This window comes from Neophocaena asiaeorientalis, unplaced genomic scaffold, assembly GCF_003031525.2.
Source record: "Neophocaena asiaeorientalis asiaeorientalis breed wild unplaced genomic scaffold, Neophocaena_asiaeorientalis_V1.1 scaffold165, whole genome shotgun sequence".
Taxonomy (NCBI): domain Eukaryota; kingdom Metazoa; phylum Chordata; class Mammalia; order Artiodactyla; family Phocoenidae; genus Neophocaena; species Neophocaena asiaeorientalis.
Window position 1 is genome coordinate 2528647 of NW_020173918.1, and position 25639 is coordinate 2554285.

The 25639-nt window shown below is 45.8% G+C and overlaps 1 protein-coding gene and 1 long non-coding RNA gene across 2 annotated transcripts; both read left to right on the plus strand.

The window, feature by feature from the left end:
* The first annotated feature begins 510 nt into the window (after nt 1-510).
* On the plus strand, nt 511-5631 carry LOC112404109 (uncharacterized). Its single transcript, XR_003004047.1, has 4 exons — nt 511-654; nt 988-1008; nt 1098-1124; nt 5125-5631. It is a non-coding gene; the product is annotated as an uncharacterized LOC112404109 (long non-coding RNA).
* Nucleotides 5632-12566: 6935 nt separating this feature from the next.
* On the plus strand, nt 12567-25203 carry BTN3A3 (butyrophilin subfamily 3 member A3). Its single transcript, XM_024751902.1, is given in 11 exon segments — nt 12567-12685; nt 13620-13818; nt 17122-17211; nt 17449-17796; nt 19207-19488; nt 21315-21515; nt 21698-21718; nt 21806-21832; nt 22235-22261; nt 22696-22722; nt 24252-25203. Coding segments are annotated over 10 exon segments (1893 nt in total). The 5' UTR covers nt 12567-12685; nt 13620-13652; the 3' UTR covers nt 24956-25203.
* Nucleotides 25204-25639: the final 436 nt, after the last annotated feature.

Below are 25639 nucleotides of genomic sequence, written 5' to 3' on the forward strand. Positions count from 1 at the left end.
TGAAACCACAGGTGGAATAAGCAGTGGGGGTGGGACTAGTACCCAGGGCTTCTGATTCCCAGCAGCATCCACTTCCCTACCAAAAATATACTTCTCTCAACTATTGCAAGTAACTTGAGGGGCTCCCACATTCGGGGTGATTCTCAGTGGAAGGCTCTTCTTCTCATGATCTGAGGAAAAGGGAACAATTTCCATCCCTTCCTCGGGATCCCAGTTTCAGTTCCATATTTCAGGAGTGATTTGAGCCTCCTTGATTTAACACTGGGTCCCAGAGCCTTTATGTTTATTTGTTGTTGTTGTTTTCCATGATGACTCTCAAGGTATCTTGGTTTCCCAACCATCCTGTGGGAGAGAATGGGGCAAAGCTGGAGTCGCTCTCCCAGCCAGGCCCCTCTGCCACTGGGCTGGCCCAGGAATCTCGGAGAGTCCGGAGACAGCCTCTGTGTGCTCCAGTACCCACAGTCCTTGGCCGTTTCCTGCTTTTCTCTGCAGGAATAACGCCCAGCACTTCTGGCTCAGGCACCCTCTTGCTGAAGGACTTTCCTTGGGCAGCAGCTCAGACTTCACTCTTGCTTCTTCTGGGACTTCTGCTGGCTGCTCTTGGTTTCATCTGGAAGCTTCGCCAGGAGAAAGAGCGAGAATGCTGGACCAAAGGTAAAGCAATCAGAAGACCGGGGCAGTGAGGTCCAAAGAAGACTGTGGAAAAGGGATTGGACAGAGGGGAAGGGAGAGGACAAGGATGAAGAGGATTAAGGGGATTTGAAGGTGAGGTTTTTAATTCAGTCCTTCCTCCCTCAAAACCAGCAACCCTACTCGTTATTTCCCTCACCCTGTGACGCTGACCGTGCCCTAGCTTTCCTAGTTCTAGGACAGCTCACAGGACTCACTGCACACATGATGCAGGAAGGGGTCTCCCCGAGGCCCTTTCCACATAAACATGGCTCGTCTCTTGTGGACGGTACTGAATCATTTCTTGTCCTTTCACAGAGAAACTCCAAAGAGAGCTCCGTAAGTTCTGTGCTTCTCTCTCCTGTGTATACGATTTGAGACCCTCTCATGTGCCATTTATCTCACGAGGTTTCTTTGTCCTACTTCAGGCTGGAGAAAAGCCCAGAAAGTGGATGGTGAGTAAATTGGATTTTTTCTTTTTCCTCTAAGACTTTATGCGCTTCACTTAATAGGTGCCTTTCTCCTGATTCTTTCCCCTGAGGCCTTGCTTACTCTTACGCTATCTGGACTTACGCCATAGCCCAATAGTTCTGTTCATACCTCATGGATGCCCCAAAGGTTTTTCTTCTCTTTTTTTTCTTTTTGGCTGCATTGGGTCTTTGTTGCAGAGCGCGGGGTTCTTATTACACCGGCTTCTCTTGTTTCAGCGCTCAGGCTTCTGAGGTTGCCACACGCGGGCTTACTTGCTCGTTAGTTGCTCGTTAGTTAGTTGCTCATTAGTTGCTCCACGGCAAGTAGGGATCTTCCCAGACCAGTGCTCGAACCCGTGTTCCCTGCATTGGCAAGCAGATTCTTAACCACTGCGCCACCAGGGAACTTCCCCAAAGGTGTTCAAACCTGTGGCCAAAACTGAACTCCATCTCCTTTGCTGTCAACTTGCCCTTCCTCCTGGACACCCTGCTGCACAATGCTGCCAGCACCCACCCAAGGAGCCTCCTCTCCTCCCCTCAGGGCAAGTCCTGTTACTGCTTAGCCCAGGACCGCTTCCGAGGCATAGAATACCTCCCCCAGTTTTTCTTCTTTTAACACAGATCCCTGGGATTAGGTTACCAAGACCCCTCTCTTAACAGCAAGCTGCTTCCATTCCCCCAAGAGCTGCTGCTGCCCTTTTCCTTTTACGACTTTTAGTATAAATAAATATTAGGAAACAGACAAGAAATCTGAAAAACAACCAGCATAAGCAAGACATTGCTTCTGAAAAGTTTACCATTGTCTAGAGTTTCAAAGTAGACTTGCTAAAATAGAAACCCAATTACATTCCTCTCAAGTCCCAAACCTTCTTCTGTGGCTTCCCATTGCCTTCTGCGGTCTTACTGGGGTGGGGGATGCTATGGACATTTGTAATCCTAAAAGGATTTTCAATATTTTTTTTGAAAAATTGTCTTAATGTTAATTTTAATCAAAACAAACACAACCTAAGCAGATCCTATATCACCTGCTTAACATCCTTGTAATCAATTATTGCTGAGTGGTTCCAGTTTCCAAGCTAACTGCTATGTTCATAATTGCATTAGTGACAAAGGAACTCCCTAATGACAGATTTTAACTTTTAATGCTACATTTTTTAATTGGCTCCCTCAGGACTTTGAAGGTATATTTTCAGATGTATTTGGAAATTAATTTTTGCCTAACCAAGGTTCTTACGTAACTCAGTTGAAGAAACACTACACGAAAAGGTAAAGTGCAATCTGTGCACTTTTTAACCCCGCAATGCAGTCGCTCGATGGTCCAGTCCTATTTCCGCTCCATCCCTGGACACTCCCTGACATGCACCGCCGCCCTACACTGGCCTGACCACACCGCCTGCAGTGCCCCAAATCCATCATTCGGTTTCCTATTTCTGTGCCCATTTCCTCTGCCTGTTCACCACACCTGGTTGACCTTGTTTATTCTACTATTCAGACAAACTGGGACAGGCTTCTTAACCTCTCTGAAGTTCTATTTTTCCCACCCAGAAATTGATTTAATTACAACTACTACTTTGAGCAGACGTTAGGAAATGAGACAAAGGTGTAGAGGACACCCAGTACAGACGTAGCGCGCAGCTAAGTTCAGTGAACATTAGCTGTGATCCTTCATCACCACATCGTTTCCCCACATCTCTGAAGGTAATGCCACCTCAGAGAGAAAAGAGAAGGGGGAGTTGCCAAACTCCCTGCCCCACGACCTGCACCTGCCCTTTCTAATCTGTTTGTTCTGGTTTCAACAGAGCAGATGTCTTTTTTCCTTTCTGAGGCTATTTTCCCATTCTCATCCTAGACCCCTCACTTTCCAGCTTCCCTCAGGGGTTCCCTATTCATTTCATTCATTCATTCATCAACTCAGCAAAGATCCATGACTATGTGCCAGTTACTCTTCTAAGTGCCCAGGGCACAGAAATGAACACCACAGCACTTTCCCATTCACAAAGAACCTACCTTCCAGCGGAAGAAGACAGAAAAAAAAAGAAATAGTAAAATATACAGTTTCGCACACGTTAGTATGTACTCAGGAGATAACAGAATATTGCATTGGAAGGTATAGTTTAAAATAGGGTGATGAATTGTACACCTTGAACTTACAAAATATCGTACATCAACTATATTTCAATTTAAAAAATTAAAATAAAATAGGGTGATGATGAAGTAGGGGAGCAAGCCACAGGAATAGCTGGGGGAAAAGCATTCCAAGAAGGGCGAAGGCAGTGCCAAAGCCCAGAGGCAGAAGCACACTGGTTTGTTTGAAGAGTAGCAAAGGAGCCAGTGTAGCCAGAGGGCAGGGAGTGACCAGGAGAATCAGAAGGGGTAGGATCAGAGGGGCCTGGAGGGCCAGATCACACACACCTTGAAAGTCATCATGCTGGCCTTGGCTTTGCCTCTGAGAAAGGAGGCACCAGTGAGTTTTGAGCTGAGGAGGAATTGAGCTTGACTTAACGTTTTGAGAAGTTACTTTAGATGCTAAACTGAAACTGGGCTGGGGGGGAAAGGGGGGAGGCTAGGAGGGGCAGGATAGAAGCCTGAAGACCAGCTGGGAGCTGCTGCAGACATCAAGGGGAGAAATGAGGATGGCTTATACCGAGGGGGAGTGTTGGAAGTGGTGAGAAGGGGTCAGTGCTGGATTTATTGTAAAAATAGAGTAAGAAGACCTTGCTGATAGACTTCAATGTGGCATGCAAATAAAGGAGTGGATCAAGGATGATGCCAAGGTCCAAGGTCTAAGAAACTGTGAAGATGGAATTGCCATTTTCTGCGATAAGAAACCGAGAGAGAAACAGGTAGTGGGGGCAAGGGGAGTAGGTAGCACGGAATGGAAAGGTGCAAGAGGGTATTAGTGATCCAATGGAGATGCAGAGTAGGCAGTTGGATAACCAAGTGTGCAGTCCATACAGGAGGTCAGGGCTAGAAATATAACTTACTCTTTTTGCTCCTCTGGATTTTTTCTTTTTCTGGTGACCTTGCATAACTTAAAATGCCTTTTTCTAGATTAAAAAATTGTATTAATTGGAGTATAGTTTGTTTACAAAATTGTGTCAGTTTCAGGTGTGCAGCATGGCCATTCAGTATTTTTGCAGGTGTTATTCTAAGTCCTCCCCAGATAACTTAAGTAGCAAGTGTTAGTCTGATCTCCAACCTATAGATGAAGAAACAGGAACATTGAATAGTTAATTAAACCGGCTTTGGGTTTCATGGCTAATAACATATTGGGATCAACAGAAGAGCCGTGAGCTAATAGCCAAAAAGACACAGGGCCCAGAACACACTAGCAGCTCCCCAGGTGAAGGTACAAAAAAATGTGTGGGAGTCCCTAATCACAGCAAGAGGTGACATATTAGCTATGAAAAAGAGATGCTCCCTGCGGAGACTAACTAAATAAAAGAGACAGATTTCCAGGCAGCTGGCCATCCTTCCTGCATGCAGGACAGTAAACTAGGTCATGGAAAAGATGCAGGAGAAGATGAGGTCAGGTGCCTGACCGTGGGAATGAGTGAAGCTTGATCACAGTGAGGAAAGGAGTGAATCCAGCAGAGTTCTGTCCTGTGTCCAGGGCTGTGTCCTGTGTCCTGTGTCCCAAGCAATGGCAGCCTTCACATGAGTTTGCAGAAGCTGGTGCCTTTCAGCCACTAAGGCACAAAGCCGTCTAATTTGGGGAATGAGGAGAGATGAGTAAAGAGCTCCCCGTGGCGTCCAAGCCCACGCTTAGGAACCAGGAAGGGGAAATAGAAGAGTGCATTTCGTCCAGCCTCCCTCTTCCTAGACACTGTCCTTGTGAGGAACATGAGGAAATCAGCCAGACAAGTGCTAGAGATGAGTGAAGAGGGCTCCAAGGACGGGAAGGAGAGGCAGCCAGAACACAGAAAGGGCCAAGAAATGTATGGCTCTGGCCAGAGAGCGCTCACCTCTCTTTTTTCTATTGCAGATCGGAGAACAGCTTGGTCCTGTTCTGGCGAGTGGCTGTCTAATTCTTAAGGCCTCAGGCCCAGGACTCCATAAAAGAAGATCTTAGTGGTCTTTCTCCATCTTCCAGCTCCAAATAGTGGCCTGGCTGGGCGGGCAATGAATGGAGACCCAGGGAGAATCCACATAGCATCAAGATCAAGCGCTACCCAATCTCAGTTCAGCACCTGCACCTACTGCCTTTCCAGCAGTTTCGACTGTTTTTTTTTTTTCTTTTTTCTTCTTAAAGTGCTGCTCATCCACTTTCTCTCTTGGGTTTTTCTACTCTTCAATATCTTTAGCATCATGGACCTGAGGGTACAACTAGAAAGGCTTCATTCAAATGATGGTCAGTCTCTAGTGGGTTATGTGCCTCTTAGAGGAGATCTGGCGACTCTGTCCACCTAAGCTCCTCTCCCCTCAGAGCAGAGGTGCCACTTGGCACCCAGTTCCCCCATGGAGAATCCTAGAAAGACGAGGGATAAATAAAACCTAGTAAATTGTCTTTCAAAATTGCTAACATTTATTGAGCAGCTACTACCGTGCCCCAGAAGCAGCTCTGAGTGCTTAACGTATATTCTTCCATTTATGGATCCTCACAACAGCCCTAAGAGTTAAGGGCTATTATTATGCCCATTTACAGCGGAAGAAATTAATCCACAGAGAGGGCAAAAATCTTGGCTTCAAATCACACATCCAGGAAGTGGTGACACTGGGATACAAGCCCAAGGAGTCTGGTCCCGCCGGCTGTGCTCCCTCCCCTCATTATGTGGCGCAGGGTTGTAATAGATCTGCTCTGATCCCTTATCCTTAACATGAAGGAGGCTCAGTAATTTCAAATAACCGGTTCAACTGAAAGACTTTCTCTTTGAAGTGATTTTGTTTGTTTCTTTGTTTGTCTCAAGACTGAGTTCCTTGACAGGGCATAGCCTGTGTTTTACCATCTGGGAGTGCTCGGTATCTAGGACATGGAAGAAATGTCCACAGAAACAGTATATGCAGGGAACTGACTTTGGGTCATGGCTTGTATTCGTCAGGGTAGGCTAACTGTTGCAACAAACAGCCCCAACAGCTCATTAGGTAAACACAATGAAAGTGTGCTTCTCCATCTCTTCAGTGTTCGGGACAGATCATATGGGGATGCGGGAGCTTTGCTCGACATGGACCCAGGGCCTCACTCTACTCCGTACTGAGCCAGCAAATGGCAGAAAAAGGAGTGGAAATAATGTGCAGAAGGTTTCTCATCGGCCAGGCCTGAAGCAGCCAACTCTTCTCCTGGATACGCAAGGGAGGCTGGGAAATGTCATCTAGCTGTGTCCCCAGGAGGAAAAGGAACCAATGTTTGGTGAACACGTAAAAGTTTCTCCCATATGACTCTTCTAAGCTAGGAGATTCAGGGAAAGTCTATTAAAGACAGGTATTGATGAGATCAGATATTTTACACAGTTGGCCATAAAGCTCTGGCCAAGTGGTCCTCCACGCAGTCTCCTGGGGCTTCAGGTTGGCAGAGAGGCATGGCTGAAGGCTGTCCATGGGACCTTCCCCAGCCCTTCATTCTGCAAGTATTATTAAGCACCAGTTGTGAGGCAGTGTCTGAAAATGCTAGACAGTGGGGATGCAAAGATGAACAAACATAGTCTCTACCTTTTGGGGTCCTAGTCTAGTAGAGGAGAGAAACGTGAAATAAACAGTAATAGTGCAGTGACATGAGAGGGGGTTGTACAAAATGCTGTGGGAGATGAGAGAAATGTGATTGGCCACCCCCTGCTCCTGGGGTCCAGGAACCTCCGGATTTGGGGAATCTGGATTTTCTCCTCCTTGTAAGTTTCTGAGCTCTCCTAGCTGTCTGAAGATCACCGAAGTGTTAGGCAGAGAAAATCATGGCAGGATCTCCCAAAAAAAACCTGAGAGCTTTTCTTTTGAGCCTTGTGTGCCGGGCCACGAGTCCTTCTCTTCGGGGAGACAGTACTGGGAGGCGCAAGTGGGTGACAGGACTTACTGGGAGCCGGGAGTTTGTGAGGAAAACATAGAAAGGATGTGGGGGAATCATAGAGTCACCTCAGAATGGGTTCTGGGCCATGGAACTCTATGCTGGGAAGTACCAGGCCCTCACCTCCCCTCGGACTGTCCTCCCCCCGAGCGAGGCCCCCAGCCGGGTGGGGATGTTCTCGGACTATGAGGCTGGGGATGTCTCCTTCTATAGTGTGGCCGATGGGTCCCACATGTACACTTTCCCCCAGGCCACCTTCTCTGGGCCTCTTCGGCCTTCCTTCTGTCTCTGATTCTATCACCCAAACCCTCTGACTATCTGCCACTGAGGCCATCTGTCTCCAGACTTTCTCTCGGTTAAACGTCCAGGGGAGAACTTGGCACTGGGGTTGAGGTGCCGTATTTCTGGGGACAACGCCCCCAAGGCTCCAGCTGAGCCAGCAGTGGAGGCTGAGCCCCTCTGACCTTTGCTGCAGATAAAGACTAGGGACAGTTTATAATTCTCCAAGGCTGAGTGGTGCAGAGGCCAAGAAAGGACAATGCGACCCTACAGAATCTTGTCAAGAGAGTCTGTCTGGTGTTGCCATCCCAGCTGGAAACTGAAAAAGGAACCCCAAAAGAAAACAGAGACAAGATACTGATGGAAAGACTAGCTGGGTGGAGAGTGATCTCTGATCTTGAGCTCCTTGTCATTAATGTCTGCATAATAGAACAGCAGGAAGCTGGATCTGGATGGGCCTTGGCTGTCTTCTGAGTCTTTTCATACGAAGACATTATTTCATTTTGACGCATGTACAACCCAGGGAGAGACTGAATAAAGTGTACAGAGAAAAGTCACTTCTCCAGATCACCCTGATGCTCTGGGAACTGATGCTGCCTTCAACATTATTACATCTAATGCCAATCATAGCACCTCTAAGCGTCCAGTCATTCCTTATAAAGCAACTGCAATGGTCCTTTCAGTGACACTTTTCACCCCAGATCCAAGATTTCTTTTCCAGTTTGTGAATTTGTTTACTGCTCCTTTCCCTAAATATCTTCCTACCTTTAGAATATTTTACTTCATCAACAGTTAAGTGCATATTCTTTAACTTTTTTCTATGCTTATACAAATACATACATACACACACACACAGTTTTTCTAATGAAAATTGAGCCTTGTTATATTTGTCCCATGATATGCTTCTTTTACTTAACACCAAATCTTAAATACAAATCTTATATTATTCATAATCAACGTGGTTTTCTTTCTTCCCTGTTACAAATAATGCTACTGTAAACATCTTTGTATGTAAATCGTTTTGCACAGCTCTGGTCACTTCCACGGAATAAATTTCCAAACTGCATTTGTCATTAGGATAAATTCTTAAAAGTACAATTGCCATACAAAAGGGACTTGAAATAGTATTAGGTACAGGGCTACCTATTTCCTGCAAAAGAAGTATCTGCCTACAGTTTGGTATCTATCAGGCTCATTTTCCTAAAGTCAACAGTAGAAGCCCGCCCTTCAGTTTTGCATTCCTTCAGCTTCAAACCCAGCCATCTCTTCATCCTCAAAGGACAATCCAATCTATCAACCTTAAGAAGGAGGACCAAATCTACCTTTTACTGCACATAAGTTTGTTTTTTTATCTTTTTTTGAGGTACGCGGGCCTCTCACTGTTGTGGCCTCTCCCGTTGCAGAGCACAGGCTCCGGACACGCAGGTTCAGTGGCCATGGCTCACGGGCCTAGCCGCTCCACAGCATGTGGGATCTTCCCGAACCGGGGCATGAACCCGTGTCCCCTGCATCGGCAGGCGGACTCTCAACCACTGCGCCACCAGGGAAGCCCTACTGCACACACATTTTTATGTCTCAATCTCTATGAAGCATGGTTGTAAGCAAATTGCCTGAATGATCTCATTTCATCCTCACAACAATAACCCAAAAGATAGGTGCTGTTATTACCCTTATTTTACATATAGGACAACTAAGGCACAGAGAGGTTAAGTGATTGGCCCAAGGTCACACAGCTAGTTAAGTTCACCCAGGCAACCTGGCCTCCAAGTCTATGGTTTACCCATTCCAATACTAACTGCAATGCCTGATACCTACTAGACTGTAGGTTCTCAATAATAGTGTGCTGAATCAATGAATTCTTTCCTGCAAATGAATTCTTTCCTGCTCCATTTTATATACATTTCTCTCCCCAGGCTTTATGTAAAGGTCTGGATGAGAAGTGGATCTGGAGCCTGTTTCTTTGGAAACCATAAAGTTAAGAGGTACAAAATGTTGTGCCTAGAAACCCCTTCTCTGAAGTTTAGCATCTAGGCTTGAAATCAAGTTTGCTTCTCTGTGTCAAAGTAGGTTGGATCCTCCAGACAAGAGGGGAATATTTCATTCTCATTGATATGATTTCCAGCAGCAAAGCTTTTTGACAGACTGTGAATTTTAAAAACGAAATTTCCCAGTGAGTCAGAAAGCAGGAAGCACTCAGAGGAGGGTTTTGCAGCTGCAACATGACCTTGAGAGAAATACTATTTCCTGTTAAGTATGGAGTTGGCTTTATCAGGCATGTCGGTTTTCCCAGCCTGATGACTGGGAGGGCAGATTTTTACTTTCTGAGCTAAGTTTTACCTTCTCACCTCTCTGTGATATCATGCCCACTCTTCTATTTTATTTTATTTATTTTATTTCTGAACTCAATCCCATGCCTTTCCTCAGTTTCCTTTATAAGTGGTTTCATGCCTGCCATTCTTCATGTGATTTGGGGGCCTAAATCCTACAGGTCCTCAAGTCCCTTCTTGTGGTATCAGCAGAGAAAGGAGCATTTCTCTTAGTAGGTGCCAGGGAAGGGACAAAAGGGACCTGAGGCACTGCTTGTCCCTGCCTGAGGTTGTTCCTGAGAGGCAGTCCTGGAGCCCTTCTGCTTACACATAGCCTGTTGGAGGTAGCCCTGACTTTTAGTAAGAGTGGCCAGGTACCTGGTGCCAGACCATCAATGTCTTTGGGGATGGCTGGGCATTTAGGAGCTAGGGATAGCCAGATAAAAATAACTCCCTGATCATTTTAGAGCATATAACTTAAAGATACTCCTACATTTATATTTCAGACATAGCATTGGTGCCTCAAGCATTTCAGAACTATGTTCTACCTGATAGGTCTGCTGAAGTCTCCAAGGGAAAGTGCACTGGTGTTTGTAACTTACTTTAGAAGGTACCAAATAAATCAATAAATATTGGAATAAATAATAAATAAGGATGGATAGGGGTGTGAACAGAAGGATAGATTATAATAAAGCAAGTATAGTAAAATGTTCACTGTAGAATCTAGACCATAGGTGTATAAGACGTTCACTGAAAAATTCTTGCAACTTTGCTATCCGTTTGAAAAGTTTCAAGATAAAGTGTTGATAAGTGGGGACTGGGGAGGGATGAATTGTATTTTGCTGCTGATGATAGAGCCAGAAGTACTTCTGGCTCAAATAAAACAAGATTTATTTTCCTTTCACATAAAGTGAATTCAGAGGGCAGCTGTCCAGAGCTGGTCCAGCAGCTCAGAGATGCATCCATGCCCCAGCCTCCTTCTGTCTTTATTCTCTGCCCTCTCAGCACCATGCCCTCCAAAGACCATGCTCTAGGCAAGAGGAAGAAAGAGATACAAGATCGTAGACCTGTCTTGAGAAACATAACCCAACAACTTCCGCCTTCAAATCATTGGCTCAGGGCTTCCCTGGTGGCGCAGTGGTTGAGAGTCCGCTTGCCGATGCAGGGGACACGGGTTCGTGCCCTGGTCCGGGAGGATCCCATGTGCCACGGAGCGGCTGGGCTCGTGAGCCATGGCCGCTGAGCCTGCGCGTCCGGAGCCTGTGCTCCGCAACGGGAGAGGCCACAACAGTGAGAGGCCCGCGTACTGCAAAAAAGAAAAAAAAAAATCATTGGCTCAAACTTAGTCCCTTGGCCTCTCTTATCTATAAGGATGGGCACATTGCACTACTCCCCAAAATTCGGTTTGAGTACTAAGAAGCAGGGACCTTTTGCCTCATTGGAAATGAGAAAGCAAGGTGGGTCACCACCAGCTCTACTGGAGCCATCTGAGAAAATTTGGCCAGGGTTGTCTTGCCGTGTCTGCTCAAACCCTCACAGTCTGATCCAGAAATACTGCCTCAATATGGGCTGCCAGTATTCCATCAGGATGCGGTGTGTAGGTTTTATTAAGCTGGACTCTGTGAACTTCCTTAAATGGGCCATCCAAAACATCCACCTTACCACAGAAAGAATGCTAGCTCTTTGTACATTAAAAAAAAAAAAAAAAAGCAGGAAATAGAGCTTGCACAAGCAACCAGCCATCTCCACCACAGAGCCTAAATTCAAACTGTTGTAATATAATTAAATTCCGGGAATTCCCTGGAGGTCCAGTGGTTGGGACTCCATGCTTTCACTGCTGTGGGCTCGGGTTCAATCCCTGGTCGGGGGGAAAAAAAAAAGGAAAATACACACACACACACACACACACACACACACACAGTTGGCCAAAAAGTTCGTTCAGGTTTGTCCCATAATATCGTACAGAAAAACCCGAACAAACTTTTTGGCCAGCCCAATATATAATTAAATTCCATCAGCCAAGTCATATTAAAGTCCTTTGAGCTTTAATCATTGTCTCAAGAGGCAAATAAATTGTCTTGGGAGGCTCTAGGCCACAGGTAAGACCACTTTGTCCCAAAGACCCCTTATAGAAACAGTATCCACAGACTATCCAGAATCTAACCTCGGAAAATACAGAATCCTGCTGGCAGAGTAGAAAGAAATACGCGTGAAGATACAAACGTAGCACAAATAAGGCTCAGAAGGTGAATGAGGCTTCTGAGCAACACCCCAAATAAGAATCTTTCTGAAAAATGTAAAACATGCCAATCGGTCACCGGCAACACTGCTTTGGGAAATCTGAAAATTATGTTATCTGGTGATGGATCCGAGACCTGAATTTCAGAGGTGCTAAAAAAGGTGGAGTGGGTCTGGTTTTCTGTTCATACTCTCATTTGGCTCTGTTGTAAAAGATAAATCCTCCTCCACGTGCCTGTGTACGTGCAAACAGACGTTAGCAAATAGCCACAGAAACATTTTAATTAATGTACATCTTCCTCTCTTCACATGTTAAAATCTTTTATTTCGCTACTCAGTAAATCTTTTCTGATATAAAATAAATCTATTATCATATAGAAGATGTAAAATAGGTATATATAATGAAAGACTGATTATACATATACATAAGTGGTTCAATTAGGAAAACACAGAGTGACACAGTGTGAGAATTAGGCTGGAATTTTTCTTCACCGTGTACAATCCAATACAGCTTCAGTTTTCATTTTAAACTTCCTCACTGGTTTCTGCCCAGCAACTGATGAGAAACACCCCTCTGAGCCAATCGAAAAACTAATTCTTCCACAGAATGACCCTGTTACTACTTTTCATAGTGAGCAGGCATATTTCTTTTTCCTTTCTTCCAGGTAACAGAGCCTCTATTGATTACCTTTATTCTGAGGGCTGTGATTTTCAGATGGGATAGCCAAGAGGTAAGTGTGGGAAAATGGGTAAAAGCCAGGGCCACGAGCCCTAGAGGGAGAGAGGCTGAAGAGCTGAGAGTGGGCCTCCAGGGAGGCCCTCATCCAAAGAAAGGGATTGGTGCTTGTGTGTGAGGATGAGGGGGTGGAGCCAGCAGGACAATGCAAAGGCTAAAGACCTGAATTGGAAAATGTAAGGGAAGGAGACAACGTGAATGAAAAAACTTGCCAACTGCATGTTCTCAGGAGCTTACTGTGGTCAGAAAGGAGCAAAGGACTCTTATCTCTCTTAGTCATCTCTGGGAATCTGTTCTAAGAGATTTTAAAAAGAGATGTGCCTTAAAGATTTATATGTAAAGCTGTGCATTACAGAATTATTTGCAATTACAAAAATCTGAACCAAGCTACATATACAAGAGTTGGAGAATGGATACAAACACACTGTCCAATCATAAAAGGGATTTTCATGCAGTCATTAGGAATCATATTTTTAATAAAGAGTTTTTATTTCTAATTGTAATAAAACTGGATCGAATTTGGACATTTAAATTGTATCTACATTTTGCTGTTGTAGATCTTACTTATGATGAACCGCTTTAAACATGAACGTTTGTGTTAATACCTGATTTTTTTTTTAGGAGTAATTTCTACAAGTGGAATTTCTGGGTCAAATTATAATTTTGACAATTTTCAGGCATTTAGTATATATCTATGGCCAAAATACTTCCAGAAATAGTTATATTCCCATGAAGCAAAGTATATGATTACCATCAGATTATTTAAATTTTATTCCTTCATATTTTTCTCCATTTTGAAGTTATCTATAATCAGGAACAAAACCCAATAAATATCCTAAAAAAATTAGTGAAAATATATTCCTCACTCTGAGGACAGCACTGAAATTGTTACCTATATAATAATAATAATAATACTGTCCTCTCTCTAGCAGCTTAGAGAGTAGTGTTGAAGAGCAGAGGATATGGTGAAAGGCAGTCTTTTGTCTGAGTGTTGTCCGGGTTTCAGGCAGGCTCCAGAGAATACGCATCAGCACAGATTTCTGCTCCCGGCTCCTCTTCAACCCACCCACCCACCTCCGCGGGCCTTGTTCTCAAAGGCAGTTCCCGGTACACGTATCACGACAGCAGGTACTATGAATGCGGGCCTCATGCTGGTTTGTTTTGGGGGAATTGGTGTGAAGAGTTGGTATTTTATTTTTATTTATTTATTTATTGACATACAGTTGATTTACAGGAGTCGGTATTTTCTGAACAACTAATGTGTTACAGTCACAATAATTATTTGTAACAATTTTTAATTGTTAAGTAAAACGTGAAAACCTTTAAAATTGAAAACATCCAAACAATTTTCAAAGTATAGGGGGCAAAGGACAAGTGTCTCTCACTCAATCTCTGATTTTCATTTTAGCATGTAGCCCTTCAGAACTCTTTTAAGGTGATCCCATAAAAATGTATATACAAATTTATAGCTTTGTTGTTGTTTTTTAATAGAATCATTAGTATTTTTCTGCAGTGTTCTTTTTGTTTAATATATCTTGATTATCTGGGTTAGTGACTGTAAATCACTCTTAACTGCCATATCGAATTCCCTCATACAGATGAGCCTTCATTTAACTTACCAGTCTCCTGTTAGTGGTTAGAGTGGCTGGTTAGGTTGTTCATCTTTTTTTTTTTTTTTTTTTACTTTTAAAAATAGTGTCATCCTTACACATAATTCTCTCTGCACCCATGCAAGTGCTTTGCTGGACCAGATATCTGGAAGTGAAATTGCTGAGCCAATTATGTACGTTCTAAAGTTCCTATTTCACAATGTTTCATGAGTAACTGAAGTTCAAATAGGTTTTGTCACATGACTGAGATCACAAAGCTCGTGAATCATAGTGCCATGACTTACTTCCCACACCCTTTTTATTTCCAACACCTAACCTGTAGTGGGCCTGGCGCACAGTGAGTGCTCGATAAACGTTTGTTGAATGAATGAAAACACACGGGTGAGACCTGGTCTTATTCCTAACTCTCCCGTTCACTTGCCTTGGGATTGAGAAGTGGTAGGTTCATAGGAGTTCCCTGGCGGTCCAGTGGTTAGGTTTGGGCACTTTCACTGCAGTGGCCTGGATTCAGTCCCTGGTCGGGGAACTGAGATCCTGTAAACTGTGCAGCTTGGCCAAAATTTAAAAAAAAAAAAAAAAAAAGAAGTGGCAGGTTCAGCCTCTGGGTGACCCAGGGAATCTGCCAGGATCTTGACCAGAGTCTGATGGAAGAGTGATTTGAACTTGGTGATGGCCATGGGTTGGGGCCTAGAGGAGGCGGCAGTGTCGCTCCGCAGACGGGCACCCTGAGTCATTTGTCGGCATACCATTCCATCTGACATTTTCAGGGAAGGAAAGAATACATGATGGGAGAAGGGAGGGGGCTACTTCTAGAGTTCTCAGTCCTGTCTTGGAGTAATCCACCTAGGCCGACTCTCAGGGTCTCTACTATTTAGGGACACAGCCAACTCTGGGGTGGCTGGGATGGAAGCCGTGTTAGAACTCCAGCTAGAATCAAGCCTGGCTAGTTGGCAAGGGCCACACACTTCCCTTAACACAAAAGTTCACAGTGATCCCACAGACCATGCCTAAAAGGAGGTAAAGGTGCTTTTCTGAGCCAAGATACATTTGGAAACATTGGTCTGGGACTGGGGAGTTGCGGGGCCCTGCCTCTGAGCTGGAAGAACGCCAGCACTGCATAGAGGTGTGAGCTGTGTTGGGCTGCTGTGTGCTTCTCGGTTGACATATTTGCCCCTTCTGTGCCAGTGCTAGCACATACATCTCCGCCCCTAAAAGGCACTTCTCTAGCAGTGCAAAGACCAAGGTAGGAAAATTATCCATTGCTGGTGAGCCCAGAGGCAGGCCATCTGCCGAGGAGCGTTGGTGAACACATGAGGAAAGGGAAGAAGAGAAAGGAATCACTTCCTTTCCAGAAATGTTTCTCCCCCAAAGAACAGGTGTTTCTCCCCCAAAGAACAATTTTTGGGGGGCCACGCATGGGATTAGCTCCCCAACCAGGGATCGAACCCAGCAGTGAAAGCGTAGAGTACTAACCACTGGACCGCCAGGGAATTCCCAGAACAATTGTGAAAAGAGTGCATTAAGGCACATCAGGTTGCAACACTTGCGTGTCCAGGACAGGCTTGCTCCTTGAAACCGCTTTAGTGAAAAATAGGAACAAACACATTAATATAGGCAAGTCCCAGTGGGACCACAAGAGGCCAAGCTCTGCTCTCTAAGCCAGACCAAAAGAGCACTGTCATTATGGAGAAAAACACTTATCCTCATGAATTCTCCGCCTCCCCTCCTCTCCATCCATTAGTTGGATGGCCACCAACTAATCTGATCATCTAAAGTGAACTAAAATGCTAGTGAGTATTGATGGTTTAATATGTAACTCCTCATCCATTCACTCATTCAACAAATATTTACTGAGGTTTCCACGTGAACCACCACCATGCTACAGGCTTCTTACACATCAGGAAACAAAGCAGACCAATATCATTGTTTTGTGGAGCTTACATTCTAGGAGGTGGAGACACGCGATAAATGTATGAAATGTTCACTGGTGAAAATTCAATGGGAAAAAGAGAGCAGATTCAGGGGGATGGGAGCAGTTTGCCATAATTCTGTGGTCAGGGAAGGTCCCATAGAGGAACTGACTTTAAAGGAAAGATTTGAAGGAGGCAAGAGAGTGAGCTTGTGAATATGCAGGGAAGAGGGTTCCAGGTAGAGGGAAGAGTTGAGGTCAAGGTCCTCTGTCATGTCCTGTTCAAGGAGCGGCAGGAAGGGCAGTGTGGCCGGAGCAGAGACAGGGAGAGTATGGGAGATGAAATGAGGAGTGCAGGTCCTGGAGGACCATGCCAGCCACTGGAAGGACTTCAGCATCTACTCTGAGTGAAATGGGAGCCACTGGAAAGTGCTGAGCAGAAGAGTGACAGGATGTGACTCAAGGAATGTTCTGGATGTTGTGTTGAGACTGTAGGGGATACAAGCAGAATCAGGGGACCCAGAGAGGAAGGTCCCGTATTAATCAGAGTGTGATGGTGGAGGCTTGGACCTGGCGTAGCTGGGGAAGTGTGGGCGCGGGTAAAGATTCTGAACATGTTCAGACAGCAGACCCAGGGATTTCCGGATGGGTTAGGGTTACTGTCTGCACACTTAACATACATACTTTTATGGGAGATTTTCCATATTGGAACGCAAAGGGGAAGAGGCTCCCAAGCAGACATTTCGGCAGAGGAAGATCTTGGGTCATCACCCTAGTGATCCTGTGTTTCGCCCTGAGCTGGCCCTGTTGAGGTGAAGAATTCTGCGTGGAAACCTCAGAATTCCACGCAGAATTATCCATCTTCTTCCAGGCCGTATTTCTGCCTGACTCCTTGCCTCTCTCTATTTGCAGCACAGATGAAAATGGCGCTGTCCCTAGACTTCCCTCTGCCCCACCTCCTTGTCTGCATCATCTTGGTCCAGCTGCTCACCTCTTGCTCAGGTAGGAAACGATGCTGCTTTTATGTATCGGAAGCGGACAATTACCTGTTAGTGCCCAGCCAGAACCTTTGACCGTTCATTCCTGGAAGTCCCATCACATACTGAAAGTACACATGCCATTAAGACAGATGTCCTTCTGTCAGGATCCTGTGCCTGTCTAGGTTTTTCTGCCTGAGACACCCCCTTACCATCATGGCCCCAACTCCCTCTCATGGAGTTTCCCCCTTTTGCTGACCAGCTCAGTTTGCTGTGATTGGACCCCCTGGGCCCATCCTGGCCATGGTGGGTGAAGACGCTGAGCTGCCCTGTCACCTGTCCCCGAAGATGAGCGCAGAGAACATGGAACTGAAGTGGGTGAGGTCCAGCCTCGGGCAGGTAGTTTTCATGTATGCACATGGCAAGGAAGTAGAAGACAGACAGACGGCAGAGTATCGAGGGAGAACTGAGATTTTAAGAGATGGCATCACTGCAGGGAAGGCTGCTCTCCAAATTCACAGCGTCAGAGTCTCTGACAGTGGAAACTACCTGTGTTATTTCCAAGATGGCAACTTCTACGAAAAAGCCTTGGTGGAGCTGAAAGTTGCAGGTGAGCCTCCGGGTTTTGTTCTGAGCTCACTCCTCTGTGGGGCCTGGGGGCAGACACAGAGCTCATGCTCCAAATCCACCTCGCAGAGCTCCTGGTTTATTACCAGGTACTGCCTCCGCTGCCTTCCAACTTTGTTTCTCTGAGGCCCTCGGGAAAGATGCAGGTCTTCCTCCAGGAAGACTCCCTCCTGTACCCTATCATATCAAGTAGAGAACTCCCTCCTGCTGGTGGCCAGGGTCTAAGCTGGAAAGTGGAAGGTCGGGGATGAGAAGGATAAGAAAACATCTCCTCAGAGATGGTGCGCAGTGGTTTGGGTTCAGCTGCATTCCCTGTGGCTTCTGGCGCCCCACCAGGTACACCCTGCTCTGAGCCCTGGGAGGCTGACCTGTAGGGACAGCGTCTGTACAGCAACTGTTCTCCAACCCGAGTTCCCAGGAACACCCCTGCAGTTGTACCAGTTGACTTTAGTCCTTGCTGCAGGAGGGGGAGTCCATGCCACGTGGGAACTGGGGGTCTCAGAAAGAGGCTGTTAGAGGAGACTTGGTACAGACTTTGGGCTTCTGTTAGGGGATTTGGGGCAGCGTTTATGGAAATAGGCTTTGCTCTGGATTGGATGCTGTCAGGGAGGAGGGGGAGTGTAATTCTGTGGGTGGGTATCTTCATAAATCTTACCCAGGAGGAAGACTAGAGTGAAGCTAAAGCTGGGACTGGTAAAGGAGCATCGTCTCACAGCCAGGACAGGAGGATGTTTGGTCTTCGTTGTGTTTTGGACAGTGTTCGTGTTTTTCTCTATGTTCAGACATGATTGTTGCTGGTCTTGTTTTGGTCTTGACCCATCATAGTGACAAAGGGCCCTTTGATGCTGACGTTCCATGAAATGGCTTGTGTTCCCCAGGAGAACACCAAGACCAGGCCCATGTCCAATGTCAAAGGTTGCATTTCTCTTTCTCAGAGCATTCTCTTGCACTGTGGCTTCTGGCCGAGTTTGGTCAATGGGGAGCCATAGTTGAAGATAGAGGAGGGGAGGAGGAGAGAAGTCCGGGTACTTATGCCCCTGGCTTTCTCCCTGCAGGACCACCTTTAGCTGGCTGCGTGCTCTTCGCAAAGATCACAGCTCCTCTTATGAAAGTCCTCTCTACGTGACTCTCTCCTTTTAGGTCTTCAAAACGGCTTCCTCTCCACCTCCCTTTGGGTTTAGGGGTGGGTGGTAACAGCTCTATTGTTCCTGGCCCTGGGCTATTGCTCTCCCCCATATAGTTTTCTCCTCACTAATGACCACCCTTTTGTAAACAGCTTCTTAATGAAACCTTACTTTAATTATCTAACATGGGTGTGCCATACAGTTCCTGCTGAGACCCTCACTGATACTGGAGGCTCCCAAGAATTGAGGTTCATTTGTCCCTTCCACAGCTCTGGGTTCGGATCTTCACATTGAAATGAAGGGCCATGAGGATGGAGGGATCCACCTGGGGTGCACATCCACCGGCTGGTATCCCCAGCCCCAAATACAGTGGAGAGATGCCAAGGGCCAGAACATGCCAGCCGTGGCAGCACCTCCAGCTACAGATGGAGCGGGCCTGCGTGCAGTCACATCATCTCTAACGGTGAAAAGCAGCTCTGGAGAAGGGGTGTCCTGTATCATCAGAAATCCCCTCCTCAACAAGGAAAAGACAGCCCAGATTTCCATTGCAGGTCAGTACCCTGCTTAGCCTCAGGTATATTGAGCTGTGGCTACTGGAAGAAGAAAGATGTGAACACCTGGAACTAATATAATATTATAAGTCAATTATACTTCAATTTTTAAAATTCCATTAAATGCACCTTAAAAGAGGCATATGTAAAATTTAATCTGTAGAAAATTTTTAAAAATGGCAATTTAAACATTAACCAATTGAAACGTAGCATAGCCATATTAAAAAAAAACTATAAAAATAAATAAAATGAAATAAAAAAGAATTTTAAAAAGGAAAAAAAGAAAAGAAAGAAGGAGGACATGTGATTCTCTGTGCTGAGTTTGCAGTGAAAACGAGGCACTGAGCAGGGTTCCAGAGGTGTCTTCTTGCTCCGGGGATGTTTTTTTTTTCCCTGTTATAACGTCACAAGTATTTACTGAGCATTTCCTATGTGCCAGAAACTGTGACAGGCAACGGGAATTGGGGGAGAAGTGGTAAAGACCAAATCCTTAAGCAAAGACAAATGACAAAATGAGGGCAGGGGGAATATGTACAACTCATAATTTAGAGAAAGCACTAATCTCCTTAAAATATGAAACAAACCAGTAGAAAAAAAGCAAAGGATATGAATTATTCGTTCACAGAAAAGGAATGAAAGTGTCCAACCTCACTCAATAGAGAAATGTATATTAAAACATTTTCCACTTGTGAGACTGGCAACAAGATAAAACAAAACAAAAGAGTGCTGGTTGATAAAACATTCTGATGGTAGGATTGTGGGGAGACAGTCACTCTTAGACATTTTTTGTTATACATAATTTGATATATTTTTGGTATGAATTGGCACAATTGCTTTCGGGGGCAATATAGCAATATATATCCAAACTACCTACTTATTGATCCAAAATCCCACTTCTAGGAATTTATCTGACAGATATGCTTGCGTGTGTAGAAAACTACCCGTGTAAAAAGTTATTTCTTATAGCATTAACTATAAGAGCAACAAGTTAGCGACTATGCAAATATCCATTAATGGGGAATTTTTATGCAATGGAATATTGTCCAGCTCTGAAAGGAAACACAGGCATTCTGCCTGTACTAATATGGAAAGATTTGCAAGATACAATGTGAACAGAACAAGCAAGACACAGAGCAGTTTATACAGAACGTTATCTTTGGAGTAAACAAGAAAAAATAAGAATACATTTATATTTTTAAATTTAATATACTCTTGCATAGCACTCACTATGTGTTTATAATGCTTTATAAACATTAATTTAATGCTTTAACCTTATGAGTTAGGTTTTATTATTCTATTATTATTATTATTAATTTTATTATCACCCCCGTTTTACAGATTAGGACACCTGGAATAGAATGGTTAACTAATTAGTCCAAGGTCACACTGCTAGTCAGGTGGAGGAATCAGAATTTGAACCCAGGCCCCCCCAGCTCCCAAGTGCACATTCTTAGTCACCATACTAGGCTGATTAAATGAGTCTAATTAAAGGAGGCGGGCAGAGGAAGTGAAAAGGAGACTTGGGTGACGTTTTACGTTTTTTTTAATTTGATATTTGAACCAAGTGAATATAACCTATTGTAAATTTTAATTAGAAAAAACTTGATTGCGATGCTCAAGTATCACATTTACATGTGAGAGGCAGACCTTTCAAGACAAGTAATGGTATTTGCTATTGCTATAAATACAAACCCTTACTAGGGTTTACTGCAGTCTTCCCTAAAGTTCTCTGAGAACTTAGGAAGAGAAAGATCATTTGACGGCAGGAGATAAACTCCATGAACCCTGTCCTGAGGGTGAGAGGCTAAGACTGGATCCCATTGCAGATCCCTTCTGAAGAAGGGCCCAGCGCTGGATCGCTGTCTTCGCGGGGACGCTGCCTGTCTGTCTGCTGCTCCTCGCAGGGGCTGGTTACTTCCTGTGGCTACAGAGGAAAGAAAAGAAGGCTCTATTCATGGAGAAAGAGAGAGCAGAAGAGGAAAAAGAAACAGCAAGGGCAGAAAAAGAGCAGGAACAAAGAATAAAAGGTATCTGACCCCGAGAGGGAATCTAAGGCCTGTGCCTACAGGAGGGAGCCGGACTACCTCTCTGCATCCCCATCCTGTGCACCCATCCCGGCACTAGGTCATTTTTAAGGTTTATATTCTAGAGGTCCTCCTCCTTCCATCCCCATAACAGTACTTTTTTTTTTTTTCTGCTTCTTTTCCAGAGACACTCGAGTATGAACTCAGTAAGTTCTGATGCCCCCAGGGACCCAAGCTCATCTTCCTATCCCCCGCTGGGCCTCTTAATGACTCATCACCTTCTTCCATTGCAGAGTGGAGAAAGATCCAGTACATGGCTCGTGAGTGGCTCTGACATTTTCTCCAAATTCTCATCCAAGGCTGTCTCTGCCTGAGTATTTTCCAGCCAGTTTCCTCAGCCACTAACTCTGCCCTGGGCTGAAGGAATGTTCCGGATCCTTTTTCCCAAGGAAAGAAATATGGGAGGCTGATTGGGGGGAAGTGGTTTTTGGGGAGAAAGGAGGAGAGAATCATGAGTGTTTTGTTTGGTTTTTTAATGGAGAAAGGGGCCTTCATTCCCCCTCCTTCCCGCCCCCGTAAGGAAGAGAGGGGAGGAGAGAGTTGAACGGCAGAGGGAGGAAGTAGGAAGGGTAGGTGGTCAAAAAGAAGGAGAGATGGGTGCAAAAGGAGGAGAAAGGAAATGACAGAGTTCAGTTGACGTCTCTGCCTTTCTTCCCTTGTAGGTGGGGAGAAGTCTCAGGCCTATCCTGGTGAGTGACCTGGATGTCCTCTGAGTTTCCTGGCTCATGTGTATAAGCATTCCAACTTTTTCCCTGCTGTGTGACGCATTGGCATTCCCAGTAGGAATACTCAGATCTAACCAAGAGGCTCATTTTCTGTGGGGAATACCACCCCTGCTTTACTGCAGCCTCAGAGAGGCCCTTCAGATACAGCATCTGGGCACTTTCAGCCACTCCCCACCCAGCTGGCACACAGCCTACTGTAGCCTGGCCATGTCACCTGCAGCCCGATGAGGAAGTCCACCATTTTTGAGACCTTTTATGCCTAATCTGTCAGAGCTGTAGAGGAAGGAAGCTGGATACTGGAAGAGACTGAAGGGACACAGAAAAGGCTTATTGAGGAGAATGGGTAAGGGAAAGATCAGAATTAATGACCTTTCCTTATTGTGTCTCCTTTCTTTCAGAGTGGAAGAAGGCCCTCTTCCAAGCTGGTGAGTGAATCACTATGTCCCCTAGGACAACAACCCGAGGGACCATATTCCCTTTTTCTTCTCCAAGTCTTGAGATTCTGGGACAAGTCCCCATGACTGGGAGAGTTCCGGGCAGATGACTTGAGGCCTCGATCTCAAGGCTGTGCCTGTCTCCCATGCCCTGCCACTGAGAGCCCAGAGAACCAGGGAGAATTGCTCTCCTGGGCTTCCATAGACCTTTATGGGAAGGAAGAGGCATCACAGGTGGAGCTGAGGGGAAGGACAGGCAGAGTGAACTAATACTACAGGGAGAGCGAGGATGCAACGTGATCAAGGAGAGAAAGCAATGCTCAGAGATCTTGTCCTTTCCCAAGCTCTGTATGCCACCTCCTGCCGCTGTGTGTCCTCAGGTCACTTGATGTTTTGGGCTTCACTCTCCTCAATTTTAGACGATGATTGTAATTCCTATTTATGTGAGAGTTGAGGTAAAGACTAAATGAGCTCATGAATGTGTATTTGGTCAAAAAAACAGGAAGAAAGAGATGGTATATTCAAAATGGGTGGTTGAAGAGGGTTTAAAGAAGGAACTATTTACAAAGGCAAAAAAGAGAGTAAAGGGAAGCCGACAAAGGAACATTCCGTCCCCCAGGACTCACAACAGTGGGGAGCTGTCACCACCCCTGGGCCTGAAGAGATAGGGAGAGGGTACAGCCCAGAGGAAGCTATAGCTCAAGGAGAGGGCTGCCTGAGAAAAGTCATCCTTTTGTTAGAGCATCACCATCTGAAGCTGGCAGGGAAGAAAGGGGAAAAAATAAATGCTGTGCCTCTCTTCTTCCTCCTTCCAGTCTTCAGCTAGTACCTCCCATTGGCCAAATCCAGCAGGCGACCAGAGGCAAGAGAACCCAGTGACACTGTCCATAGAGGACAGATTCCCGGGGCCCAGAAGAGGGTGGAGCAAGATGGAGAGTGGGTCTGGGAGCACATAAAGCCCCCAACATGGCCCTTAGCACAGAAAAGGCCTGGCAGCTTTTGTAAGATCAGGCCGCTTCCTCCATGCCCAGCCCTGAGCCAAATACACAACATGTGTTGTCTTCCTACCCTAGAGATTAGTATTTTTATCCCCATTTTTCAGTTAAGAAAGTTGAGGCTTAAAGATATTACATAGCTTAAGTCTATGGGAAAAGAGAAAAGGAAAAGACATTCAGTTCATAAGCAGTAGTGCAAGGATTGAAATTTAAACCTATGTGCCTATGAAGCACAGGTGGGCAGAGTCATTTCGGGGAGGGAAACAGGAAAAAGGTAGAAGGAAAGAGCCAGCTCCAGGTGTCAGTTAAGAAGACCCTGACCCTCATCACCCTCCTCTTTCCCACTGAACTTAAGACCCCTGATGGCTTTCTTTTGGTATTGCTAAGGGGGTCACATTCAGGGCAGGTTGGGGACACCCAGCTCTGGACTTGGGCTTCTTCAACCAGACCCAGGCCTTGAGGGCTGAGGCTCTGAGATCTAGGAACAATGGCTGACCCATGACCCCATCCCCAAACTTTCTGCAGCGGATGTGATATTGGATCCGAACCCAGCAAACCCCATCCTGCTTGTTTCTGACGACCAGAGGAGCTTGCAGCGAGCAGACAAACGACAGAATCTGCCAGACAACCCCAAGAGATTTGATTGGCATTACTGTGTGCTTGGCTGCAAGAGCTTCACGTCAGGGAGACACTACTGGGAGGTAGAGGTTGGGGACAGGAAAGAGTGGCACGTCGGGGTGTGCAGGGAGAACGTGGAGAGAAAATGTTGGATTAAAATGACACCCGAGAATGGCTTCTGGACTATGGGGCTGTCTGATGGGAATGACTATCGGGCTCTCACTGACCCCGGGACCAAACTGACAATTGCCAACCCTCCTCAAAAAGTGGGGATTTTCCTGGACTACGAGACTGGTGAGGTCTCCTTCTACAACGCCGCGGATGGATCTCATGTGTACACCTTCCCGCACACCTCCTTCTCTGGGCCTCTGTGGCCCGTTTTCAGGATTTTGACCTTGGAGCCCACTGCCTTGACCATTTGCCCAGCATTGACAGGAGTGGGGAGTTCCAGTGTTCCTGACCCAGAGCCTGACCTTTCTCTGGAGACCCCCGTGGCCCTGGGCTCAGCTGATGAGAATGGGGAGCCTCAGGCTGAAGTAACGTCCTTGCTTCTCCCTGCCCAGCCTGAAGCCGAGGGCCTCTTCCCTACCAGCAACAAATCACAACCGTAAAATACCAAAGACACACACTGTGTGAAGCACTTCACTAATATTAATACAATTATTTATTCCATATGGACAGTTGAGTTTGATACTGCTTTATTGTCTCCTTTATATGGAGACAGGAACCAGGGTGCAGAAAAGTGAATTCACTTCGCAAAGGTCACTCAGCTAGTAAATGACAGCTGTGATTTGAATATAAAACATTTACGGATGACGTAAGTGTACTGGGGGTTGTGTCAAAGCTTTAAATAAATGTTCTCCTTTAATCCTCACAGCAACCCTGTGATATAGCCTCATTGCGCAAGTGTGGAAACTGAGGTAGGGCCGAGTTAAGCGACTTATATAATTCATCAGTTAGTGCTGCAGGGGAATGTTTGGCCCCTGTCCCCCACCTCCACCCACCCTCTACCCGCTAGCCTGTTTTCCAGCCCGACTGCCCCTGTGGGGAAGGGACCATGTGCAGCCCTGAGTGTCCCTTCCCAGGGCACCCCAGGGTAAGGATCACTGTAGGTGTCTATGGAGGCCACACCCCACTGGGTTCCTTCAAGGTCAACAGTCAGAGCCATAGGTCCAGCGCTTCGCTGGATTGGCTCTGCCGGGTGAGTTGGTCCAGAGAATGAATTCACAGTGACTGCATCACACAGGACTGCAAAGGGACTAAAGGCCAAAATCTTAACTACTAAAGGGCAAAAG